Here is a 27,470-nt window from a genome sequence, read left to right on the forward strand (position 1 = left end):
AGTACAGGAGGTGGACCCAATAGCCTAGAGGCAGACTTAGAAATTACGTATAATGCGGGTTAAAGTCATCATGATTTTCAGGTCTGCTATATTCTTTGTGGGATTCCTGCCAGACACTGGAGGTGTACATGATGACTACTGGATCCTAGGACATTTTATTGGTAGTTCTTGTACAACATCAAAGGGATGTGAAAAGAGGATCTGGGGTGCCTGATAAATTCATATAGCAGTATTTCCTATGACACAGTGGAGGCTGGGCACAATGATGCGTGGGTCCCAGGATATTAGTTTGGTGTTTGACCCTATATCGCAGGAGCTGTTGGACACGATGATCAGATAGTTCTTAAATTGGTAATATTGTAATAATTTGTGCACATCGTATGGACTGGACAGAATTTTGGTGTGATCCATACCTACATGACGCACAGCAATCATACTCAACAGAGTTTCAAAAAAGTAATGATTCTTTTACTCAACAATTCTTCATAGAGTAATATCAATCTTTAGTTTCCATAGTAAAACACATCATTTATACACGTATTTCTTAGACATACGTAATGGGTGCAGCGGGATTCATAAGTTTAAATGTCTCCTCAACAAATGCTGTACATAAACCAATATAATTTCTTCTATTTGAAAATCCACAAAAAATTTTTAACATCTATCCCAATGCATTTCGGGTTGTCAGCCCTTCTTCAGGGGATTCAGTTCATGTGCTTCATTCAACAGTTCCGCATATGTAACACTACAAAAAATTGAAACAATATTGCTTAATTCACATGTATTTTTAGGATTTGCACTCTTAGCTGACAATGTGTTCAAGCGCTTAAGGTCCAGTGTATTAATAAAGAAAGCGAAAAAAGGAAAATGTGTGCGATAGTCAAGTCCACGTGACCCTTATTAATGGACACCCGAGGGTGAAGCGCAAACCCATATCGGATTTACCTTTAAGTGAACAACAAAAACTGTCTGTTTAACGTGCCCACTGTCACGAGTCCAATAGCGTTTCTATGCAACATTATCAAGAGGTGATCCTCGACTGAAAAAATAGAGGATTCCTATTAGTGCTTAAATGACTGCGTGTCAACACTAGTTGTCAAGGGAAAACTAATAAAGGCTTACCCTTCGAAGGGCTGTGAGTCATCCTATCCAGGAGTCTGTGAGAGTAAGGAAAGCTACATTAGTTACGGTGCAGGTCCGACATACGGTCGGTTAGTTCACCATGATACAACGGAAGTGGCTTACCGGTCAAAGGTCAGAGGACGCGTAATGTTGGAATCTTGATGCGTGCATGACAGCAACGCGTCGTAATTGGGAGGCGTAAAAGGGCTGTTTTTATACGTATCGTGCTTTTGAAAAAACTTTATTGAATCTCGGGAAAAACATTAGGTGAAGGACAGTATCCTTTGTCTAGTGCGCATTTGAAAATTACGTATTCTGCTAGTACTACGACTTTCTACAAAGGACGATGTCCGTGTCTATCAACTGCTTGATGTGTTTCAGAAAAAAGTAAAACGAAATAATATTTCTAAATGAACCCATTTGGTGTTTCGAAACGAGTGCAAATCCTTTACAAAACATCAACAACATTCTATGATTGACGGGAGAGCATGCCTCTACTCAAGAAACATAAGAATGTTAATTTACATACATTATAAGAAACAAGAAAATTCAATCTGATCATTGAGCCCCCCGGGGATCAGAGTGCCCAATTTTTTAATCCAAAATGTTTCTTTTCTTGCTAATGTATTAAGAATGTCAGTGCAATTTGTGGTGTTAAGTTTCTCTAAGATGGTGAAGCGTAATTGTGGTATGGTGTGTCCTATGTTTATCCAATGTGTAGCCAGACAGGATTTCAAATTTTTATTTCGAATTGTACTCTTGTGTTCTATGATCCTCGTTTTTATCTTTCTTGATGTTCTGCCTACGTATACGAGTCCACATGGACATCTTATCGCGTATATCACTGTTTCAGTATTACAATCAGACGAGTGTTGCAAGGAAATCTTTTCTCCTGTCTGGGGGTGGTTAAAAATCTGTCCCACTATTACATTTCCACATTGGCCACAGTTATAACATTTTTGCATTCCTTTGTGTTTGACTCGTGGATTGGTAGGTTTAAATTTCAAGATTTCTCTTAGGTTGTTCGACCTTGTGTGTGCGAATATCGGCGGGCCTTGAAACAAGTTGGCAAAGTCAGGTTCTGTTGTGACAAGTTCCCAATGTTTATTGATGATTTTCTTGATGTGAGGTGCCTGGGAGGAGTATCTTAAAACATATACTTCACGTTGTGATTTTGTTTTCTCTGCTGGAAGTAGTAAATCTTCTCTTCTTTTGTTGCGAATTTTTTTCTCTGCTTCATCCAGAATGTCGTCTGGGTATCCTCTTTTTTTGTACCTTTCCTTTTGTTCCTTAATTAATTCTGTACTCTCTGCTTCATTGGATGTAATCCTTTTTATCCTGATGAATTGTGAAATAGGTAAGTGCTTTTTCAACGAGAATGGGTGTCCACTTGAGAAATGCAATGCATTATTAACATCCGTTGGTTTTCTGTAAACCGAGGTTTGTATGCCCTCCTGAGTTTTGCGAATTTCTATATCCAAGAAATGTATTTTTTTGGATTGTATGTCATATGTGAATTGTATTCTGGGATTGCAAAGATTTAACTGTTGTATGTTGGTTTCAAGAGCTTGTTGTGATCCTTTCCAAAGACATAAAATGTCATCAATATATCTCAAGAATAATATTGTGTGTTGTTGCCATGATGGGTTTTGAAGAATATGAAGGGATTCAAAGTGCGCCATGAAGGTATTCGCATAAGCTGGTGCTCCGGGAAATCCCATCGATGTTCCTGTCCTTTGTAAGTAGTATTCATCTTGCCAAACAAAGTAGCTGTGATACAGCGAAAAATGTAGAAGTTCAAGTAGAAACACGCTCAAATCCCGTTCTATGGGAGAATCTAGAAGTCGCCATTCGATGGCTTCTAATCCCTCATTGTGAGGTATTGAAGTATAAAGTGCTACCACATCTATTGTGCACAATAAGAAATCTTCGTTCAGAAGATGATTTGCTGTTCTCAGTTTTAAAAGACAGTCCGTGGTGTCTTTTACATAAGTAGTCCATGATTGTACCAGTGGTTGAAGGTGGTAATCTAAGAACTGTCCGATTGGTTCATGGATGGATCCACACCCTGCCACAATAGGTCGAAAGGGTGGGTTCTCCAGATTCTTGTGTATTTTAGGGAGCATATAAATATGCGGTGTCTTCGGAGTAGGAACTGATAAGAATCTTCTGGTGTTTTCAGAAATCACAGCATTATCACAGGCTTTCTGTAACAAAGTACTTAATATTTCCTGAAAAGTTTTGATCGGGTTTCCTTGTAGGTGAATGTAAGTATATTCATCCTTTACATGTTCATCCACTTTTTGTTTGTAGAATACAGAATCTAAGATGACTAGGGCTCCGCCTTTATCTGCTGGTTGACAGATGATTTGTTCGTCTTGTCGCAAAGCATTCAGTATGCGTGAATCTTTCAATGTGAGATTGGAATATTGTGATCTTTGGTATTTGATCCGAGTGAATTCTTTTTTTACTAGTAATTCAAAATTATCCAACGTTTTGTGTGATGTAGGAGCCATGAATTTGCTTTTAGGTTGGAAACGTTCAATTGTAGGTTCAGTTGCATCAAGTCTATTTTGAGAGAAAAACCATTTCAACCTTAATTTTCGCATGAACTTAAAAAACGAAATTTCTGTTTCCAAAGAGTTAGATGAATATGTGGGAACGAATGATTTCCCTTTGTTCAAATGAGGGATTAGAAGCCGTCGAATGGCGACTTCTAGATTCTCCCATAGAACGGGATTTGAGCGTGTTTCTACTTGAACTTCTACATTTTTCGCTGTATCACAGCTACTTTGTTTGGCAAGATGAATACTACTTACAAAGGACAGGAACATCGATGGGATTTCCCGGAGCACCAGCTTATGCGAATACCTTCATGGCGCACTTTGAATCCCTTCATATTCTTCAAAACCCATCATGGCAACAACACACAATATTATTCTTGAGATATATTGATGACATTTTATGTCTTTGGAAAGGATCACAACAAGCTCTTGAAACCAACATACAACAGTTAAATCTTTGCAATCCCAGAATACAATTCACATATGACATACAATCCGAAAAAATACATTTCTTGGATATAGAAATTCGCAAAACTCAGGAGGGCATACAAACCTCGGTTTACAGAAAACCAACGGATGTTAATAATGCATTGCATTTCTCAAGTGGACACCCATTCTCGTTGAAAAAGCACTTACCTATTTCACAATTCATCAGGATAAAAAGGATTACATCCAATGAAGCAGAGAGTACAGAATTAATTAAGGAACAAAAGGAAAGGTACAAAAAAAGAGGATACCCAGACGACATTCTGGATGAAGCAGAGAAAAAAATTCGCAACAAAAGAAGAGAAGATTTACTACTTCCAGCAGAGAAAACAAAATCACAACGTGAAGTATATGTTTTAAGATACTCCTCCCAGGCACCTCACATCAAGAAAATCATCAATAAACATTGGGAACTTGTCACAACAGAACCTGACTTTGCCAACTTGTTTCAAGGCCCGCCGATATTCGCACACACAAGGTCGAACAACCTAAGAGAAATCTTGAAATTTAAACCTACCAATCCACGAGTCAAACACAAAGGAATGCAAAAATGTTATAACTGTGGCCAATGTGGAAATGTAATAGTGGGACAGATTTTTAACCACCCCCAGACAGGAGAAAAGATTTCCTTGCAACACTCGTCTGATTGTAATACTGAAACAGTGATATACGCGATAAGATGTCCATGTGGACTCGTATACGTAGGCAGAACATCAAGAAAGATAAAAACGAGGATCATAGAACACAAGAGTACAATTCGAAATAAAAATTTGAAATCCTGTCTGGCTACACATTGGATAAACATAGGACACACCATACCACAATTACGCTTCACCATCTTAGAGAAACTTAACACCACAAATTGCACTGACATTCTTAATACATTAGCAAGAAAAGAAACATTTTGGATTAAAAAATTGGGCACTCTGATCCCCGGGGGGCTCAATGATCAGATTGAATTTTCTTGTTTCTTATAATGTATGTAAATTAACATTCTTATGTTTCTTGAGTAGAGGCATGCTCTCCCGTCAATCATAGAATGTTGTTGAGGTTTTGTAAAGGATTTGCACTCGTTTCGAAACACCAAATGGGTTCATTTAGAAATATTATTTCGTTTTACTTTTTTCTGAAACACATCAAGCAGTTGATAGACACGGACATCGTCCTTTGTAGAAAGTCGTAGTACTAGCAGAATACGTAATTTTCAAATGCGCACTAGACAAAGGATACTGTCCTTCACCTAATGTTTTTCCCGAAATTCAATAAAGTTTTTTCAAAAGCACGATACGTATAAAAACAGCCCTTTTACGCCTCCCAATTACTACGCGTTGCTGTCATGCACGCATCAAGATTCCAACGTTACGCGTCCTCTGACCTTTGACCGGTAAGCCACTTCCGTTGTATCATGGTGAACTAACCGACCGTATGTCGGACCTGCACCGTAACTAATGTAGCTTTCCTTACTCTCACAGACTCCTGGATAGGATTACTCACAGCCCATCGAAGGGTAAGCCTTTATTAGTTTTCCCTTGACAACTAGTGTTGACACGCAGTCGTTTAAGCACTAATAGGAATCCTCTATTTTTTCAGTCGAGGGTCACCTCTTGATAATGTTGCATAGAAACGCTATTGGACTCGTGACAGTGGGCACGTTAAACAGACAGTTTTTGTTGTTCACTTAAAGGTAAATCCGATATGGGTTTGCGCTTCACCCTCGGGTGTCCATTAATAAGGGTCACGTGGACTTGACTATCGCACACATTTTCCTTTTTTCGCTTTCTTTATTAATACACTGGACCTTAAGCGCTTGAACACATTGTCAGCTAAGAGTGCAAATCCTAAAAATACATGTGAATTAAGCAATATTGTTTCAATTTTTTGTAGTGTTACATATGCGGAACTGTTGAATGAAGCACATGAACTGAATCCCCTGAAGAAGGGCTGACAACCCGAAATTCATTGGGATAGATGTTAAAAAAATTTTGTGGATTTTCAAATAGAAGAAATTATATTGGTTTATGTACAGCATTTGTTGAGGAGACATTTAAACTTATGAATCCCGCTGCACCCATTACGTATGTCTAAGAAATACGTGTATAAATGATGTGTTTTACTATGGAAACTAAAGATTGATATTACTCTATGAAGAATTGTTGAGTAAAAGAATCATTACTTTTTTGAAACTCTGTTGAGTATGATTGCTGTGCGTCATGTAGGTATGGATCACACCACACCTCTTTACGTATTGTTACACAGATAGGGTTCGGGCTGAAACCCTTTCACATGACAGCACGCAGATAATTGTTAAGATTGATTTATATACCCCTTAAAAAATAGATTCGCATTGAATACAGGAGTGCAGGCACTACACACTTTCACTGGACAGAATTTTCCCAGGGCTACATGTAGTACATTAGTATGGCACCAGTATACGTGCATGAGGATAGACTTAATAAACCCAGATGCTGCAGGGTGTTGGATACAATGAATGTCCTTCCTTGGATGTTGATATAGTGATGGGTCCTGCAGTCAAACAGTGGATATTTGTAATTGTGAGACAGGGATATTTACTACGTTATCCTTTACGAATAATTGGATGCCACTACTTTACTTGTTTATCAATGATTTTGTTGACATCTGAAATCATTGTAATGTAGAGTGGACCACTGTATATGTCTGTTAGGACTATGTCACTTGTTACTAGGCGCGGCCATGCCAAAGTTACCTTACATGAACACCTGCTTGCCTATATATTCTGCTGATGATTGTATTGTTATGTTTTGAAGAAACAATAAAAAAAAAAAAAATTTAAAAAAACATTCTGTTAAACAGTGGCTCCTGTATCCCAGTGAGACTTGGACTCAGTGAACCCTGGTGTCTTGGTACACTGGTATCATCATTGTTACCGTCTCATAACAGGAGGGTGGCCACTACGATCCAGGGAGTCCTAGGACGTGATTACACCAATGGTTCCTGCACCATGGCAGTGAAATTGACACACAGATTGAGGGGCGTTACCACATTATCACACTGATGGTCCCTGCACCACAACTTAAGTAAGACCCAACAACATATCGGAGTCCTAGTACATTATCAGAATTGTGGTTTCTGCATCAGGGATTCTCATGAAGGTCTGTTTTAAAATATCGACTACAAAAATGTTGAGTTCCATGTATATTGAGTCTAAAGCATAGTTCGTGAAAACTTCTAATTTGCACTTTTAGATTGAGAATTAAAAAAAACTACTACAAAAATAAAGAACCGCTTACGATTTACTAATCCTGTACAGTCAACTAAATAATAAATGTATTTTAGCAAAACACATCACTGTGCATATTCTTAACCCCTATGTGGTTTCCAAACACCTTCCCATTTTTAGAAAAGGCAAATTTGTACCCAAATTGTTGTGTGTGTGCTGCTCTGCATAAAGCTAGTATCAACCTCGGGGTCTTTCTGTGTGTATTTTGCTCCCAGTATTCAATTACTAGTTTCCACTCTTCAAAAAAGTATTTGTAATCTACCCCTTTTTTTCGTTCAATCTTTACCATGCCATCTGTGTTTTTGCCCAATTGTCCCTTTTGCCCTGAAATGCCTTCACTTATCTGAATCGCCTGAACACGTTGTGTTCAACTAGAAGAACCTGACAGAATTTTTAAGGGGACAACCTTGCTCCAACCCATTCCCCCGCCCCAAATCCCCTCCCTCCCTTTGCAAAAGGAACTACTGTTATGGATATATATATATACATGTAACTATTAGAGCTCAACTTTACTTACAAATGTGATTTTTGTAGTAGCTATATGGTCCCAATATCGATCTAGGGGTTGTCAAGTGCTTTAATATAACAGTAGTTCCTGGATTAGTGTGGGATTTCACCCCATGATGCATGTCAGCCAAATGCACTAGTATAGCTATGAAAGAGGAACCATAGCTATATTAGTTCATTTGGCTGACCTGCATCTTGGGGTAAAATCCCACTGTAATCTAGGAACTACTGTTATGTTAATGCACTTTTTTTTTAATAGACTTTTATATAGCGCAAACTTGACCCAAACCGGGTATCAGAGCGCTTTACATAGCACCAGTTCCAGTACATGAGGACACATTCATTTTTGTTAAGGCATGGGGAGATTAAGTGATTTGCCTAGAATCACAGGATGTTCAGAATCATTGACGAGACTCGAACCCAGTTCCCCAGATTCGAGATCGACCGCCCTAGCCGTTAGGCCAACTCCTTTCCTTTCTCTAGGGGTTGTCACTTGACAACCCCTAGATTGATTTTGGGACCATATATCTACTACCAAGACGTGATGGCCCAAGGATCTTTGTACCTTAGTAAAAGACAAGTACTGCTAACATCAGGCGGTCGTATGTAATGACTCTGGGGCTCAAAGTATTGTATGACAATACAGAGTCGATACTGGGATCCAGGGGGTATAGTACTTCAGCACAGAAGATTTGTGCAGGATTTCTGTTGCCAGACAGTATGATCCAGGAATCCTAGTATACCAGTATTACTGAGATTCCTGTACGCTAGTGGGAGTGGGCAGAATATTTCAGGGGAAGTCTTACAGTTTTATTGTTCAATGAAACATTGGTAAAAGCCATCAATGAAACATTGGTAAAAGCCAAAGTAAACTTACATTTGACGGTGCTGCGAGATTCTTGCAGCCCAGCCGACTCGGAGCCCCAGCTCACTGTCTCGCAGGATCTCTCATCCGTTTGACCAGGCTTGCCGCTGGCAGTCCCCCTGGCCTGCAAGCACATCTTCCACAGACCCACGCTGCGCTTGCGTCCATCCTCCAGCGTTTGGTACACCCAGTTGGGAGTGAAGGCAGCTGCATTGTTGAGAATCAATGAAACCAGGGCCACTGCCACTGCTGTGGCCACCAGCTTCTGCACAGTCATAGCCCGCTCTTTGAACCTGAGCCTCTGGTGCCGGGGACCCTCAGCTCCTAGGCAGGGGTCGCTTGGCAGGTGTTTTGATTGGAAAGAAGCCACAAGATCAGTGTGAGGGGCCGCTAAAGGACATCACCATTCATTCTCAGAGGTCCACAGAGTAAGCTCAGAGCCCAGAGGTTGTGAGAAATGTCCTGAGATGTCCGGTGTCCAAGTGACTTTGCTCTTATCCACACTCCTGTAATGCTATCTCCGCGCCAGAGATCCAAAGAATGATGGCATCCATTCGTGTCAGGATGTGAGAGGACGGTACCGAGGCACAGACTACTCCAGACTGGGTAGTGGGGCGAGGTGATTTTCCTCAAAGGCCTACTGCTGCTTTCTTCAAGGATGACGTAAATCTGCAGATGCTGGGCAGCTGTTCATGTAGCCCATCCACTGGCGAAGCCGAGAATCCTCTCCACGACGTTCCAGCTGCAAAAAATTAGGAAAGACAAGACGTGAAGACCATTTCCAAGGGAGTAGGCAAGCCTCAACGCGTCTACCACCCAGTGGAGACCCCTGTGTCCATAAATAGTTTCTCGAGCTGAATGCTAACTACAGTGGGACACTGCTGGCCAATTCTAGAAACATAACTGGCCTTCCAATCCCAAGGGACCGATTGACAGGTGTGGCTGGTGCAGTGGGTGCTGGCTGGACTTCAGTGCTGCTGTCAGGCCGTGCGAGACCTCGGCTGCTCTGTGGAGACCTGCCGCCTGGGCTGGTGTTAAAGGACTAAAGCTCAGGTTCTTGCTGCTGTGTTTTTTTTTGTTTTGTTTTTTCCTCTCAGCATAGTCAAGGGGAAATGACAGTTTTATTTTTTTGGTCGAGCTTCGGGCGTATCCGAGGACTGCAGCAAACACAGGCTCCTGCCACCGCTCAGCCAGACATGTGCAGGATATGTTTCCTGAGAGGAAGGAGGCTGGGAAAGACTACTGAAGACTTGTTCTAATCTCTTCCTCTCCGTTCCCATCCCCCCCGTCCTATTCCAGGATTACTTTCCCAGCCACCCCCCAGTACAGGCAGAAACTCCGGCGGAGCTCACAGGATTGTTTCAGATCTGGATGGAACCGACCTTATTTTATTTATTTTATGAGTTTTTATGTATCGCGGACTTTACCCGAAGGTGTCAGAGCGCTTCACAATAGGAAGAGTAATGATATATGAGGACCTTGATGTTATCCCCCCCAGTGCCCACCTCCCTCTGAAAAGTCTGCCTTGGGGTGATTTTTTTTTTTCGTAGAGATGATTGAGAGGAATCTCTTTTTAGTCTTGCCAGGTGGGCCTGTCAACAGAGAGCATATGCACTAATTAAGGATGGGTAGCTGGGATCATATGTATTATGTTGTGAGCATTTACCTTTAAATACGGCCACCAACCTAGAGTCCCATTTAGTACATATGTAGAGGTTGGGCTCAAGGACGACGTACATCTATGAAATGTGTAAGCAAGTCCGCCATTTCCCTCGAGAGCCTCTTGCTGATGGGGAGTCAATTCATCCTCTCCAGTCATTTATGCTTTTCCGTTACGATCTACAAGACTAGGGGTCATGGCGGTAGATTTCCGGTGGTTGCTGCTAATGTCTGTTCTCTACAGCGCCTCCTGCTGTGAAGAACTGGCATTTAGGGCTTTGAATTGCCAGACGCTTTTCTGTGTTTTTTTTTCTTCAGTTTTCTACATTGCCTCCAGCTGAGGGGCATTCACCTTCACTGTCACGTAAGGTAGGAAATACTGTTGCAAAAACATAAAACGTTAAAATATAAACATGTGCTCAAAACTTTCATGAGGCAATCTCGGGCCTTACTAGTACAGAAGCTAAACATATGTTACCCACTGAGGTTCCTTTGTATACACTATTTGATGCTAAAAGTATATTAAAAGCCCTTTACAACCTCTGAAATCCACCAAACGTAGTAAGTAGGGTTAATCACCTATGCTTTAAGGTCTCGTAGAATTGTGTACAAAAAGGGCCCTAATTCTTGTGGATTTCGGTTTCAAATAGTGGCTGCTTTTCCTCTGCTCTCTGCAGCACATCCTGCTGTGAGAGACGCTTATGTAAAGGTCGGTACTTTCACAGATGTAGTGCTTTTACACTGTTCTTCCCCCCACACCTAGACATCTTTCACTAGTCTTCATGGTGCTGCAGGCTGGTAAGAGTTCTCACTTAAACTTGTACTTTTTTCTGTAGTGTCCCCTTCTAGAAGAGGCTACTTAAAGGGCTAATCACTGTCACACGCTTTGCTTATAGGCAACTCAGTGTGCTACCTCCTGCTAGGACGCGCTGAAGTTTAATGCACCATTCTCCCACACCGTGTACTTCGGCTGGTCTTTTCTGTGCTTCTTGATGAGTTGAACTGGAATTTGAAGCCCCAATATTCTCTGAGTTAAGAGCTGCCCAACTGTTTCTTACAATTCCCCTTGTTGAAGCTGTGGTTTAGGCCTTATATGCATTACCTCATTTTGAGTTGGGGTTTTCACCCCGAGCGATAACTCTGGATGAAATAAGTCTCTCCTATAGCACTCTAGAAAATTAAGGACAATCTATGTATAATTCTGTCACCCAGGTGGTTCGACCTGTAACTCCAAACTCTGGTTATTGGCGCTATCATATCTGAAGCAGGGGGAAAGCTCTGCTGCGTACTTTGAGACGCTGGCCCTTTTGAGAACCATAGGGAGCATTCTCCATCTCACATTCCAGCCGCACATCTTGGGTGCATGGTTAATGTAGAGCTGACCATCACTCATCTAGAACCTACCTGTAATATTCAGAATGTCCTGGTAACTGCCAGAAGTTCCACACTAGGGCCCATTAAAGAATCGAGTGGATAAGGTAATGCATGTATGCACTCTTCAAGGAGATTGATTCTTTCACGTGTACTGTGGACAATACCATTTAGTTTTTCGAGCAGCAGGTGGAATAATGTGCTCAAACTGACACATACTGGGACTATTTAGCTACAATAGGTGCACACAGAAGCAAACTGGGAGTCCTTTTCCACCAACGAGGTCAACTGATTGGACTTCTCTATCTCCCACCCCATAGGTCAGGTGATGTTCTGACAGATTGAATTTGAACCTCTTATCCTCTCCGTCTAATGTAGAATCAGTTGGAACCTATGACCTCTTTTGATGTAAAACTGCTTTCTTGGAAGCTGGCACTTCTACAAGAGGTAGTCTCATTGAGCTACAGAGCTTCTATACTTTTGAACTTATCATTATCTTTCACAAGGACGATGTTTGGCTAAAAACCTCCTTTGTCCCCAAGGTCCAAGCTTTCGTCACCCTAATGAGGACATCTCCTGGTTTTCTACCTGCGCCTTGAATGCTCCCTAGCCTGGGAACTTATTCATGAGATGGATGTTGAGCTTGTTTTTAGATTTGGATTCGGACAGTAGCAAGGATTTTTTTTTTTGTACTTTCTGTCTCTCACAGTTGTGTAGAGCAATGCAGGGCAGCCTTCTGCATCACATGATGGATAGCACCCTGCATCCAACCGTACTCATTCTATGCTCCTCCTGCAAAGACTCTCTCTCTCTCACTCTTTAACAGACCTCAAGCAGCTTCCCTTGCTTTCCCCAGGCATACATGTCGGAGAGACCCGAAGGGACAGGTGGTGAGCGAACTAACCCATGTGCATTTCTGGAGAGGCGCTACTTCTAGCCACATCCTCTCGAAGGAATGTGCATTCTCTCTCAAGAGATGTGTTCACATAAAGATAACGACTGCCCGGTGCTTCTGTTTTTCTCCTGCCTTTCTGTGCTCGTTGGGCGATGTACCCACTGATGGGCAATAAGGGAGAGCAAGGACACTGGAGTGTGAGAATGTGACCTTTGTGGGGTCTCTATTCCTAACCCAAGGCTCTCTGCTGTTCCCATGACACTCCTACCACGCCCTCTGCCACTGGTCAGAAGATTAAACAGACCATATAATAGTAGGGCGGGGCATGTGCACGGTAGAAGAGCATGTGGCTCTCGTGTATATTTACGCGAGGCCGGTTGTGCACAGCTTTAAAAAGTACTTTCCGGTCGCACCACTGTGTGGCAGGGGTGCCCCCTGGCCCTGGTTCTAAAAAGGACAGTTCATACATTTATGAGGAATGGAGACCGAATGCTGGTAACCAGATCCATCTTTCCTCATCTATACTCCTGTTTCGTTCGGCGTCTTACGTGCACGGTATCCCTTGCATCTTGCCACGCCCCCCTGCAGTCAGCACGACATTAACTCTGTCACCCGTGAAGAATGGGTCAGGCGGGTAGGAGTACAGCGAAGCCAGGAGCGCTCCAGAGGCGCTTGGCTGGAGTGTAATGCCAAGCTGGGATTTCCGACATGGTGGAACCTGAACTTGACCACCCCTCTCCCTGTAGCGGAACGTATGGCTTTCCCACCGTTTGTCACTTATAAGTGCACTGGAAGAGAACCAAGTTTGGCCAGTCTATTTACGCGCCTGTTTTTGTTTAGGGTTTCTTTCAAAGCGCACGCACGTCACGCTCGTGGGAGAAGAGGGCTGGCGCGGAAGCGGCACATCTGCACCTTCCGCTTCCTTCCCAGAAAGCATCGCTCGCTGCACGTAGCGGAGGGGTGTTCACTGGCACTGCTCACGGGAGCTAGAATACCCTTGTGGCAGATCCGGAGTGGGCTCGGCCACGGACGAGGGCTGGACACCGAAACAGATTATCGTGGTCCAGTGGATCCTGCAGCGGATGAAAGCGAAATTCTGGGAAATAATTGTCAGATTGGTAGTAGTTGCTACAATAGAATAGAGAGGTACAGGGCGGATAAGGAGTGGATGGTATCCTGAACCAGGTGCGTGGCAGAGTCCGCATATTCACGTCAGATTACGGACCCTTGTTGTGATTTATGGTGATTCACTCACTTTCAGCTTTGCTGGTACATTAGGGGTGACTTTGGGTGGAAGATTAGAGGAGGATTCTTTGATAAGCGGCTGCCCAAGGCCCACGCAGGGGGCCACCCTAAAAGGGCGGCCTCTTTAGTGCCATTTGGGCACTACCCCACCCCCACTATGCCGGGACTCAGGGAGGAGTCCCCCTTACCTTAGGCGCACTAGGCGCGTCATCTCCGGCGCGCTGAGGAAGTGGGGAGGGTATTTAGGCCTCCCCCGGCCATCCTGGCGTCCTCTTTGCGCCAGACACGCCGCCTGGTCGTCGGTGGAAGATTGCGGGTTGCATCTCCTGGGTACAGGGCTGGAGTCTTGGTCCGGAGTCGCTCCAGCAATTGGCGGTGAGTTGGCCTGTGGCCCCCACCCCTCAGGGTCTCACCTCTGAGAGGCCGTTGTCCTCGTGTCTCTTTCACAGACATTACCCCGACCCACCACATTTCAGCTGCCACTCTAGGTCAGCGGAGAACGGGCGTGAATGGGCAGCGCCGTGGTTCAGGGTGGGGTAGGGGCATCGGGGGTTTGGTCATCATCATTCCGGGCTCTAGGACTTCCTCTCACCCTCAATCCAGGCTCTCCAAAGTGGGGGAGGCAGCTTTCCGTGCTCCCGGTGGCACCGCTGGCACACCGTGCGGCTGCTAAGTTCGAAGTGTCTCTCCTGGTTATTTTACATTGCTGGGCCCTCTGGGAGAGACCGCGTGTGCGCCCACCCACTCCAACGTCGTGTGTCCAGACTCACTGGAGAGACCCTTGGGGGCCGTATGTGTGGACCCGTGCTGGGCAGTGTAGGGCTGCTCCCGGGCATGCTTGTACCAGCCCTGGATTGAAAGGGGAGACTGCCTGGGGATACCAGGCGCAGTTGGTTCTCTCACCATGGAGCCGCTGGAGAGCAGTGGTTGTCCCGTTAGCCTCATATGGCACGGCGAGTTGGGCCTGGCGCCTTTTAGCCCTAGTGTTAAATCTACCCAGCGCGGCCTCCCCGAGACTCCCATTGACACCCCAACTCCCCCCACAGGCGGTAGGGAACAGCGTGTTGGCCTGGTCGGTTGCCGGATGCCCCACGGTGGAATCCACCCCACAGCCTCCGTGTAGCAATAGGGGGCAAACCGACAAGGTGCCCCCCCCCCCCACTGCCCCCCCCCTTGGGGTTTGCCCGGCTGCTGATTTTCAGGTTGCGAGCTGTGGGGGGGTCATAAAGAGCAACGTAAGGGGTGCAGTAAGGGAGGCTGGGGGGGCACCCCCTCCCCCCTAGAAGCGTGTCGCATCACATGTCTGGCGGAAACGGACTGCACAGTCCCAGGGCAACCTAGGAGCCACCTTGTGTCTCATCATGTCCCTGGCGGCACGTGGAATAGTACGGATACCACAGAGGGCAAGGTTTCAGCGCTTAGCCCTAGACACTTTAGGAGGTGCACAATGAATTGTGCTCTACTCCAACTCTGGGCCGCGTTCGGTGCGCAGCTGCGAGTGAGGAAGTTGAGTGTAAGGCACGGCAGGCCCGCGGCCTGGGCGAACCCGTGTCCTGACTGAGCTGGCACCTGTCAGCAACGAGGGGCAGTCGCAGTGGCTGCCAGCGTGCATAGGTATGCCTCTGCCCTCATCCTCCCGGACCAGAATAGGGGTGATTTCGTGGCCACAGTAGGAGGAGCAGAGGAGTGTCGGGGTCTAGTCTTGGTCGGGAGACCGTGCCTGGAGTCCCGAGCTTTTGGAATTGCTCGAGTGATCCTGCTGACCAGCTCCATTGGTTGGAGCGTGGTGCTGGTTACACCAAGGTGGTGGGTGCGATCCCCGTACGGGTCAAGGGGTACTTTTCTGGGCATTTAGGCAGGCCCTGGTAAGTTAATTCTAATAATTGTTTTAAATCTTTCCGGTCGGGTCAGCGGGGTGAGGGTAGGCCAAGCTTTTAAGGGCTCCCCCCCTACGAGCTCGCGGGAGAGGAGTTAGCGCCGGCTGTCGCCTAAGGACGCAGAGCTTGCAGACATGTACGTTGCAATTCATATATTTGCTCTAATGTACATCACACATTTAGTGTGAATAATGAACTACAGAACAATTACACCTAAAATGGTCTCATAAGACCTTCCGTCTGCGCTCAGACCTGCATTTCCCACAATTCTTCCCATAAAGTTTAAGAGTGGGGCTGCCTTCAAAACATTTTGTTAGGGTGTTCAAATCGATAAAGGTTGAATACCTCTGCCCTAAAAGCAAGTATACAGCAATTACTGTTAAGATAACTCGTTGCCTTCTGATACAAAAGCCATTTACAATTTTTAAAAAAACTGATGCAACAGGCTAGATGGGTAATCCGTGGGGGGTTCCCGAGAGCCTGGGAGCTGAATACATGTTACCTACCACCATGGGCACAGAAATCGTGGAATGATGCAGGGGACAGTATGTATCCTCCACCCCACAGATTTTTGGGTAGAATTTTATTTTCAGCAGTGTCAAGGGCGTGGCCAGGCAAGATGGCCGATTAAACTATCCTTGTGGAGCTCCTGCCGTCGAAATAAAAATCCAGTTCTAATCTCCAAGCATCTGGAGCAGTCTACCTCCCCTGTACACCCATTCTGCGAACCACGATGCTGGGGGTCCGTGAGACGATCTCCGGGGATCCTAGGAGGCATTGAGCCACGAGGAATCGAGGGCTGCAGACTGGGCCGTGCCCCTGATCCTGGGCCCAGGAGCTGGCGCGACCCCTGGGTGTTTAGACAGTGCTGCACGACATGAGTAGAGGCAGCACCGCTTGCGCCAGAGATACTCCATGTGCCGGTGAGTGCACAGGGAGTACACAGAGAGAGAACACAGCCCAAAAACGAACCGATGCATACATACCTGACGTGGTTCTGCATCAGACCAGTGCCGAGGACCTACGTACCTCCCGCAGGGCCCCCCTCGAGGGAATCCTTCGGAAAAGGGCTGGGCCAGGGTCTGAAGCTCCCATGTAGTAAGTGTGCAGTCTGGGAGGGATCGCCTTATTCTGCCCATAGGTCGGGCGCATTGGAGAGAGCTGGTTGCCACGTGGTGAACGGTCTCATGAGGTAGCGCACAAAACCAGGGCGACTGTGGGACACCTTGACCTGCTGCCTTGGGGATCAGGATGCCTGGCTGCTGATGAGGCCATAGCGAGATTGCAAGAGGTGCATGCCTGCAGGGATGAATACTGCTTGTGGAACTCCCTCTGGGAGCTGAGAATTTCTTGGAAGGCACCAGGCTGTGCAAGTTCCTATTGACCCCCCAGTAACCGAGTGGTGGAGGACAGGGGACAGAAGTGCCTGGCTCATCAGCAGATCGAGGAGAGAGACAGTGTGAGCCTTGCAGGAAAGACTAAGACGCCTTCTAGCCAGGGGACATAGGCTTGAGAAGACGTATGTTGAGTGCCAGTTGGTGTTGATTCAGGCAGGGGTGGTATAGCTGGCCCCAGTAGACAGCCCCTGGGATCTGCGCTGTGCTATTTTTGGCTCGAATGGCTCCTGAGAGCCCCTGCCTGTCATCGTGGGAGTGAGTGTGGGCGCCCCCAGATGTTCAGTGGCTGATGTACCTTACAGAGGGTAATCAGCCTGACATACGGTATCTCCTCACACAGCTTCCCCTTGGGAGTGCGGGCCTCCCTAGTGGTGCTGATCGGTGAGGCGTGTCCCATCCAGACTCCCGGAGATTGAGTCAAAGTAGAGGAGGCAAACACACCTGGCCAGTCTGCAGATTAGGGTTCATGTCAGTGTAGGGCACGGGAGGGCCTATGGTGTCTTTCCACTGTGGGACATTGTCTCTGAACAACGCATACCAAGCGCAAGCCACTGGCATTGATTAACGAGGTGGCTGTGCAACTAGCCCCAACAGACTGTCCCCCAATTCCATTTCAGGTCGTGGAGGGCTGCCACTGAATCCTGGTGAGTGTCTGGCCTCCTTATCGGGTGGGGGGATCCCCAGGAGTGATAGTTAGGTAAGCTGGTTTCAGGGACCTTGGCCTGCATTGGGGCTTTTGCCAAAATGGTGAAAAATAGGGTGTCCCAGCCTGCACAAACAAACAAAATCGTAAACTATACTCACACCATGCAGCCAGAGGACCCAATCAGAAATAAGGCGACGAGGGGCCCAGATGAAGGCACTGGAGAGACGGCGAGCTCGGCCCCCTCGTGCAGATCTCCTGTTGGCGATACAGAGCACATGCAATGAGATGGTCTGTAAAATCTACTCAGTTGCAAATGATGTCAACTTAGACAGACCTACAGAAGGTGGCGGAACGTGTGACTGCCATGGAACAACACATGTACACCCTACAACAGGAAGTCCATGCCCTGCGCAACACAGTTCTCTAACCTGCAGAAGCTGACTGCTCAACTTGAGGAACGCATAGAGGACTATGAAGATCACTCCCGGAGAAGCAACCTAAGATTTGTGGGCTTCCCAGAGAGGGCGGAGGGGTAGTCCACTAAACTGTTCTTGGAGGAATGGATTACTGCAGCCCTTCTCCCTAAAAGACTATCTATGTTTATCATGATTGAAAGAGCCCACAGACCGCCAACTCCCCAGCCGAAATCTGGGCCCTACGAGAGCTATAATCACCCGTTTGTTCAACTTTCGTGATGAGGACGCCATCCTACAATGTGTACAGATACAGGGTCCTCCACTGTTTGAGGGGAACCCCACCTCAATATTCCCAGACTACACACAAAAAGTGCAAGAACAGCAAAAGACTTTGATATCCATCATGAAATGCATGAGAGACTTAAACATGAAATACAGCCTTATTTTCCCAGCAGCGAAACTGCATGCTCTAAATGAAGGAAAAGAGTTGTTCCTTTTTAGTTCAGGAGAGGCGAGTGATGAAGAACACTAGGCAGGACACAGGTTGGCAGGTAACGACTGCCGAGCACACAGAGACAATCTGCCCACCTTCAGGGACAGAAAGGACAACTGAGGAGCCTAGATGATCATCCACGACTGGAGGAAATTGTGGTCTACCCAGATGGTACACTCCAGGCTGTGGATGTAGTGCCGGACTCGAGAGACTCGTTCCAGAAACGCTGACGTGACCCTGGCACAGCTAGTGATAGCAGTGGACTGTGGTGATCCCTACAATCTGTCTGACTGTGAGTATTTATATACCCTATGGGGAGGATGCCCACTGGAGAGACTCATACGACTTCCTGGCTAAGCTGGAGATGGTACCAGTGCTGCCCAAACTGTAGACTGGTCAGTGATGGGAGCTCTGGCCTGAATTGTTGATGGATGTGAGGAGGGGTTGGCTTGTTAAGACATATCATGAGTCATTCTACTGTATTGGAAACATGTCGGCGGGAGAGAAATTGGAGAGAGGTAAGTAGACACGGAAAGTGTGTTTGAGCGCGTAAGCTTTCCAGATTCTTCGGAGACCTCGCCTCAAGTTCTGGGAATGGGGCGCTGAAAGCTAGCTTTCGACTGGCCCTTTGTACTACGGGAGGTTTTGGTCAAGTTGCCCATGGGGAGGGGGGAGTTGGGTAGGTGTTCTATTTTTAAAGGTTTGAAAGGTTAGATAATTAAATACTGGTCTTGTACACTGTATTCCTGGCTATTGATCCAGGATTGCCTTGCTGTGGGGTGTGCTGATGGGGAGTATTGTCTGCTGGAATGGTGTATGGGTTGCCGATGACTGCAAATGGTGTGCCATGTCACTAACTTATGTCCTGAATTGACAGAGGTATTGCTCAATTTGTGAAGCGTAGGAGAGTGCTGAAACGTTATAATGTCTGTTGTATTTTTACAAAAAACACGTTTGGGGGGATTGCATTCCTAACGGGAAGCGGTGGTGTGGACAGCTGTATGCTACGTTGATACAGTGGCTGCTTCGTCCTATCTTGATGCAGACATCATTATGGCCGGGGAATGTAACTGAATCCTACATGGTGCAATAGACCGGGAACCACCTAGACACCATACTAAGCTCCACCTGACCAAAGCATTACGTGACATGATGTGAGGATTGCGCCTCTTTGACATGTGGAGGGACAGACAACCGATGGACAATGTATTCTCCTGTTATACTCCAGTAGTGGGGACTCATCGCTGCTTAAACTATTGCCTGGTTTCCAGTGGTATGGCACAGATGGTGCCGGAGACCTCTTACTTGGCCCGCTATCTATCGGACCATTCCCCTATCCTGATGAGTTTTGGGAGAGAGCGCAGATGCCCAGCGATACCACTATGGCGCATGCGGGCGGAGGCGCTGACAGACCCTCTGTTTGAGGCAACGGTCAGCGGGACATTAACTCACTATTTTGATGAGAACTGGGGTACTGTTGGCAGTAGGGCAATGGACAGGGAGGCAATGAAGGCAGTTTTGCAAGGGGTATGCCTCAAGGCAACCTATGGGGTTAGGCGACAACTGAAAAGGATATTCAAGCACACCACTCTACTCTACGACACTCCACTCTATGGTGCTCTACTCCATTAAACTCTACTCCACTCTGTCACTCCACTCTACAACACTCTACTCCACTCCATGACGCTCTACGCAGCTCACTCTATGCCACTCCAAGCCACTTTACTCCACTCTACTCCATTCGACTACTCCACTCTGCCACACTACTCTGTGACACTCCACTCTACGCCACTCCTCTCTATGCCACTCAGGTCTACAGCACTCTACGCCATTCCACTCTCCTACACTACTCCACTCTACGTCAAACTATTCCCCTCTTCGCCACTCTACTCTACAACACTCTTACTCCACTCTACGCAATACCCTTGACACCACTTCTCTCTACACCATTCAAAGATACTCGATGCCACTCCATCTACGACACTCTAAACAACTCCAAGCTACGCCACTCAACTCTACCCCACTCTACGCCCTTCCATTCAAAGACATTCTACTCCCTCCATGACGGTCTGCAACACTCTACACCACTCCATTACACTCAACTCTACAGCACTCCATGCCACTCCTCTCTACGCCACTACGTAACACTCCACTATACTCCACTTTACGACACTTCATGCCACGCCACTCTACTTTACCCCCCCAACTTTTAGCCATGCAGGTGTACAACATGGCTAAAGCATATTGGCAAAGTCACTAGCTCTTGCACAGGCGAGACCTATTGCTTTGCCCATGCGTGTTTATCTTGTAGTGGTTAAACACCGAAGTTAACCTCTTTCTGACCACTCGCTTGATTTGACAAATATGTCAACTCGAGGCACAGAGTTGAATTTAGGTCCAGAATACCATCAATTTTGTCTGTAAAATATAGTTTGTTTTGGACTCGTTTCTAAACTTTTATGAAAACGTTTGAAGTTTGTATACTATGAGAGGAGATATCAGCTACTGTTTAATAAAAATGGCTGATTAATCAGCTCTGCTCAATAGCCTTCAACACAGCTGGCTTGGAAGGCTCATTAAGGTGTCGCTTGCCGCTACACATGCGGTGACGTCCAGGTCACGAGTTCGAATGCCTGCAAGGGCTTCCATCCTCCCGATGTCGGTAAATTTAGTATCTGTGAGGTGTGTCGCGGTAACACCTGGGATTTACAGCACTTAGAAACGGCAGAAGTGTGGTATGAAGCGCCATATAAATGTAAGCCATTATTAGTGTCCTGAGCGCCTCATTTGACTGTCGTTCATAGTAGAATGTTATAGCGTTCTGTCAGGATGAACGAAACACTCCCCGGTTGGCCCACATCCCTCTCAAGTTCGGTCCTCCGCCTGTCCAACTGCTGTAATGGAATACATATGTGAGCTGAGAAAAGCAACCCCTCCGCCTCTTAGGCAGGCAGTGGGTGGGGAAATGTGTGCGACCGCTTTTGAGCACTCCGAGATATCCTCATGTTTGGGGGAGGGCCATTATGCTGGAACCCTAGATCTCTTCACAAGCGATGTAAACCAAGAAATGCCGAGTGATATATGGGTGGTTTCGGGAAGTAGTCGCGAAGTGAACCGTCACCCCATTAACAAATACTGGCAGCTTTAAGCTGTACGCATCTCCTACGCCCCCCCCCCCAATTCCTCCCCGCATTCCACGGCTTTGACCCTGACTTGGATGGGGCCTGCTCTCCTTTGAAAGCTAACAGAGGGTGAGGGGGACTGGAGCAGCTGAGCTGAAAGAAGAGTGGGGGAGGGCACATGGAGACCAGGAAGTGCCTACGTGGGAAGAAGGGGGTTACTACTAAAGGTAGGGAGAAGTACACTGTGGATGGCACCTACGGCTACAGGCATGGAGAAGGAAGAGCTGCAGAACCAGGACTTCTTGTTGTCGAGGGAAAAAAGAGCAGGGAGAAAAAATCGCACGGTAGATGAGAAATACATAGATAGGACGACAGTGCCTGATGAAGAGGACGAGAGAGGTTAACTTCGGGCCAGGCCATAGCGGCTGAGGATGGAAAAGATGCAACAGGGTACAATTAGAATCCGCGGAAATCACGGACAGGAGGCATTCAGGGCACCAGACCTGTAGCTAGGGGTGTGTGACGTTTGTGTAGTTTTCTTTAGCCAAATCTCGGGAACATTATTGAAATGACGCAGAAAGTATGTGAAATGCAAATTTGGCATTTACTGCTATATTTCAGTGGAAAACACGACAACTCATTTTGCACTAAGACATAGCACCAAAAGCACAAGTACCTCAAACAACAGCTATTCTAGTTCTGGTCGTTCTCTCCTGTGCTATGTTTTAGCCATGTAATTATGCAACATGGGGTAATGGCATAATGTTGGTACTTTTGCGTAACAACCGTAACATAAAACCCTCAAATTACCCAGAGTACGCCTGCATAATTACATTTTTGCCCAGGTCTGTAGTAAATGAGCTACAAGGAACTATGGACGGATGAGGGAATGAGAACAATACATGAGCTACAATCAGAGGGTGCAGGAACTATGGCTGGGCTACCAGGACTGGATTAACCGTGAAGCGAAATAAGCACATGCTTAGGGCATCGGGGGGGGGGGGGGGGGGGGGGGGACCACAGAAAGTTTCCATTGCTGGATTTACCATAGACCATATGGTGCAGAACTGCAAATGGTGCAGCTGAACCTATAAATAAAATAGAAGTATACAAAAATAAACTTTGTTTTCTATCTTACTGTAAGTCTTGTTTCATTTTAAAAAAAATAACATTTTATTTTATGGTTTATTGTTTATATTTTGAATTAGATATATATGAGGGCACCAAAATCTTTTAAATGCATAGGGCCTCTTAATCTCTCCTGCGGACTACAGTCAGAGCGCAGGCACTATGGATGAGCTGCAATTAAAGAGTGCAGGAACAATATGCGGGTTCAGTGCTGGAATTAGAAAAAAATGTACTCTGGGCACTCAGAAGGTGTGGCTGAGGAAAGGGGCTGGAGTCACGAGGGGTGGAGCTTGAAAAGCTGAGCCTAACTGTCAATTTACAGATTTATTTAAAAAAAAATCTGCTGCAAGGAAATTGGCAACAAGGACATATGTGACAATTGATCTGTTCTAGATTACTAAATTAGCCACAGAGAGACTGCATTTCAAAATATCTCACAGGGATAAGACATCTGCTGCAGATATCATTGTGTGGCTAGCAAATTTGAGGGATTATAATAGCCGTAAAATAACTCTAGTGGTTAACACAGTTCTGAGAGAGTTCAGTGTTTTGTCCAGTCACAGTTTTGACTCATAAAGTAGCATAGAAGGTTAATGTGCCTATTGCAAAGCACATTGTGTAACATGCATATCACAGATTTAGTTTTTTTGTTGTTATTTAATTAGGTATGTGGGTCACTGATTGACACTGAGATCATTTTATTACTTCCAGTTCATAAGTTGCAAGCCTTCTAATGTAGCCAGTGCTTAATTTGAGCCAGTGGTTTCCGGTGCTCAGCACAAGCACTTAATTGTAGACACCGGCACTTATGACAGCTGTGTCGCTGTTTGTATGATTTAGAGATGAGCCGAACAGCAATTGTTTATTAATTCAGTATGCATTAAAAACAACTAATACCTGTCACCCAAGCTAGTTTTGTAGCTATGAGGGCCTGGAATAGGCTGCATTGTCACACTTGCAGCAGTGAGCTGGTTAGTAGGTGTGTAGGTACGGTCATTGGAAACGCTGCTAGTGGCAATGGGTGGTGCAGGCTGCAGGGGCCTCCTGACTAGAGCCCTGGCACGTTTTTTTCTTTTTACAAATGATGCACTGAATATAGCACAGTGCTCTATTTACCAGCATCAAGGAGCAGCATAAAAAATGTAAGTCATGAGTTTAGATCCTTAATTTGTCTCAACCTGTTACTCTAAGTTTGCAAAGAAAGGTTCATTTGGGAAGTAATAAAGTCCTATCAGTACATACAAACACAATCCCTGTATCAGGCTTTTTATCCTGACTTTGTGCGTCTCCCGCTAACATATCATGTCTAGAAGTATGGTTAGTATGTGTTTCCTACGCCTTATAAGTTATGACCCTCATTGTCATATGGAACATTTCCTGTGCATTGATTTACACACATATATGATTTATTGTACTTCTGTGAGATAAAACGCTCAGACACCCTATACTGGGATAAGTAGCGCTAAAGAAAGAATTACAAAAAATAGTAGGTGCCATTTTTGTGTAATTACTCGTACAGATAAATCTTACTTTCCTTCTGTGCAAGCAAATCTTTTACATAGGCACTTACAAAGTTAAAAGCCTGCCTCCACATCATAGTTTCTCTTAAGTACTTGTGAAGTGTTAACATGCTGTGCGCCTTTCGTATTCTTCCATTGCTTTGGTGTCTTGGTTTTTAGGCTCCAGATAGGTACCACCCAGCATTATACTTATACTCAAACAAAAGGAGGCTGATAGCCCTTTAAATTAAGCCTTTGTTTGTGCCCGGCTAGAATTGAAAATAGGAAAGTCCTCTCTCTGCCTGCGTTTAGCTGCTCCAAACAGAATACAACCAATGTGGGGGCATCGTTGTAATGTGTCCTGGTGTCGGAAAATGACAACAGGACAAATTCAGCATGTTTCTCTGGGTTGACCTGATCCAGACAGAAATAGCTGATGGAACCCGGATCCGGCGTGATCCCCCTACTTTCCAGTGCTGAGTGGGCTACAATCAGAGTGCGTGGAAACTATGCATGAGTTATAAGCAAAGAGTACAGAAACAATTGGCAGGCTATGATCAGAGGGGTGCAGGAACTCTACACAGGCTTCAGTCAGAGTATGGGAACTATAAACAGGCTACAGTCCAAGCGCGCCAGAACTGTAGACAGGCTACAATCAGTGCGCAGGAAATATAGGCGACTACAGTAAGGAAACATAGGAACTTCAGATGTGCTCCAATCAGATGGTATCGGAGCTATGTATGGGCTTCAGTCAGAGTGTGCAGGAACTATAGACAGACTCCAATCAGAGTGAGTAGGAACTATAGACGAGGTAACACCAAAGAGCACAAGAACTATGGGCGGGCTACAATCAAAGAACGCAGGAACTATTGATGTGGTACTACTAGAGGCACAGGAACTGTAGACTGGGTACAGTCAGAGGTTTCAGGAACTGAATGTGGGCTACAATCAGAGGGCACATGAACTAGTGACAGGCTGCAGTCAGAGCGCAGGAATTATAGACTGGCTACAGTCAGAGAGTGTAGGAAGTTTAGACGGTCTATAATTGGAAGACAGGGGAAATATGGACAGGCTGAAATTAGAGGGCATAGGAACTACAGAGCGATTACTATGAGAGGGCACAGGAACTATACACGGGCTACAATCAGAGGATGCAGAAACTGTGGACTGGCTACAAACAAAAAGCATAGGAACTGGATATGGGCTACAATATGAAGGTGCAGTAACGATATATTGGCTAAAATCAAGGTGAAAGAACTATTGATGGGCTACAATCAGACCACAAGAACTTTGGACAGGCTATATTATAGATAAGATACTGCCAGAGAGCGCAGGAACTGTAGACAGACTACAATCAGAGGACACAGGAACTATGGACATACTGCAGTCAGAGGGAGTGAGTAGGATATCTAGGTGCTGTACAATCAGAGGCAGAAGAACTAAATCTGAGCTACAATCAGAAAATGGAGGAACTGTAATCGGTGTTGGGGCAAGAAAAGTCCCTTGCATGGTGACTTACGTATGTACCCCCTCCCTTGAGTGCCCTAGCTGTGGTGATATCTGGTTCCTTGGTAACAAATTTCTGTTCATGGGCAAACATGAACCATGCTTGTGCGCCATGACCTAAGCCTGTCTTATGGATTGTGGTCTGGTTAGACTGAAAAGGGCGCACAATGCGCTAATCTCATTATGGTGGAGGGCTACCACCCTCAGCGGGAGCCGTGTAGCACGAACGCAGTGGTGGCAGCATACAGTTTTCATAGTATGAGATCTAGTAATATAGCCGGGCCTACTGACCTGACCTGTACCATGGGAGTTGACCTTACCGAGCCACTCATAGGAAGGTCGCTGTCTGTGTGCTCATCTCAACCTTGGCCTACATCAGGATTAATGTGGGCAGACAATGTGCACCACAACAGCATGCACATGAGCCAGAGTGTTCTATTGTCCATGGGAACAGCGAATGCCTGTTTGAGTTCACTGCATCAGTATGTGCGTGAGCCTGAGTGTGCTGCTGTACATGGAGACAGCGCAGGTCTTTTTGAGTGCACAGAGCTGGTAGGTAGTGATACAGAGTGTGCTCCAGTATATGGACGCAGTGTGTGCTTGTTTGAGTGCATTGCCCTGGTATGTATGTGATCCAGAGTTTGCTACAGTACAGGGAGACAGCGTGTAAATCTTTGACTGCACTGTCTTGTATGTACGTGAGCCCGTGTACTACAGTACATGGGGCATGTGCCTGGTAGAACGCAGCACGCTGGAATGTATGTGTGCCTGGGAGAGGTAAAGTACGTGGAGGCCTGTTTGCGTGCAGCATGCATATATGCTTCTGAAAGGTGCAGTGCACAAGGGTCCCTTATTGGGAACCGCAGGGCTTGGTGGAGGAACATGTGGAGTGGTGGAGGAACATGTGGAGGTAGAGGAGCCCAAAGATTGATTTGTGGTTTGATGCATTCCTGAGATCTGGGTGGGACACATACTGGAGGAAGGAAGAGCCTGGCTTTTCAGTGCACTTCAAAAGGTGATCTTTGATTCTAAAGAAAGACCACTGGCCGAAGGGGCCTAGGCACATCTCAGGAAGGGTGTGGGCCTCATAAGAGAATCATAAAGAGTATGGCTGGGGGGGGCTTTGAAACCATTTGATTCATACATCACTGAGGCTGATATCCAGGCGTGATCCTCTCAAGTCACTCTCATGCCTGTGTTTGGGGATATCAGATTTGGTGACACTCCTACTGTGATTGAATTGCTTTTCCTCCAGAAAGTAGTCTAAGAAATGGACACTTCAAAGTGGGCAACCCCCAGAACATGAACTTTTAACGAAAGAGACACTAAATTAAATTTAGAGTCTGGAAAAGGATTATAAAAAGGGGAGCTTGAGCCTCTAAAATGGTCAAACTGAAGCTGTAAATCAGCGAG

At 45.8% G+C, this 27,470-nt stretch overlaps 2 protein-coding genes across 4 annotated transcripts in view; one reads left to right on the top strand and one right to left on the bottom strand.

The window, feature by feature from the left end:
• IFT140 (intraflagellar transport 140) overlaps positions 1 to 27,470 on the top strand; it is a 1,808,590-nt gene that overhangs the window by 1,262,916 nt on the left and 518,204 nt on the right. The window lies entirely within an intron of this gene.
• The window catches only part of TMEM204 (transmembrane protein 204), a 158,116-nt gene that overhangs the window by 127,430 nt on the left and 3,216 nt on the right, over positions 1 to 27,470 (bottom strand). The window contains exon 2 of one of the 2 annotated variants that reach the window (XM_085628166.1): positions 8,816 to 9,545. In XM_085628166.1, the coding sequence (XP_085484292.1) occupies positions 8,816 to 9,080 (265 nt within the window). In that variant the 5' untranslated portion in view covers positions 9,081 to 9,545. Of the gene's footprint in view, positions 1 to 8,815; positions 9,855 to 27,470 lie in introns of those variants that run through there. The other variant, XM_085628167.1, reaches the window with a different exon arrangement.

Source organism: Triturus cristatus, chromosome 10 (assembly GCF_964204655.1).
Source record: "Triturus cristatus chromosome 10, aTriCri1.1, whole genome shotgun sequence".
Taxonomy (NCBI): Eukaryota; Metazoa; Chordata; class Amphibia; order Caudata; family Salamandridae; genus Triturus; species Triturus cristatus.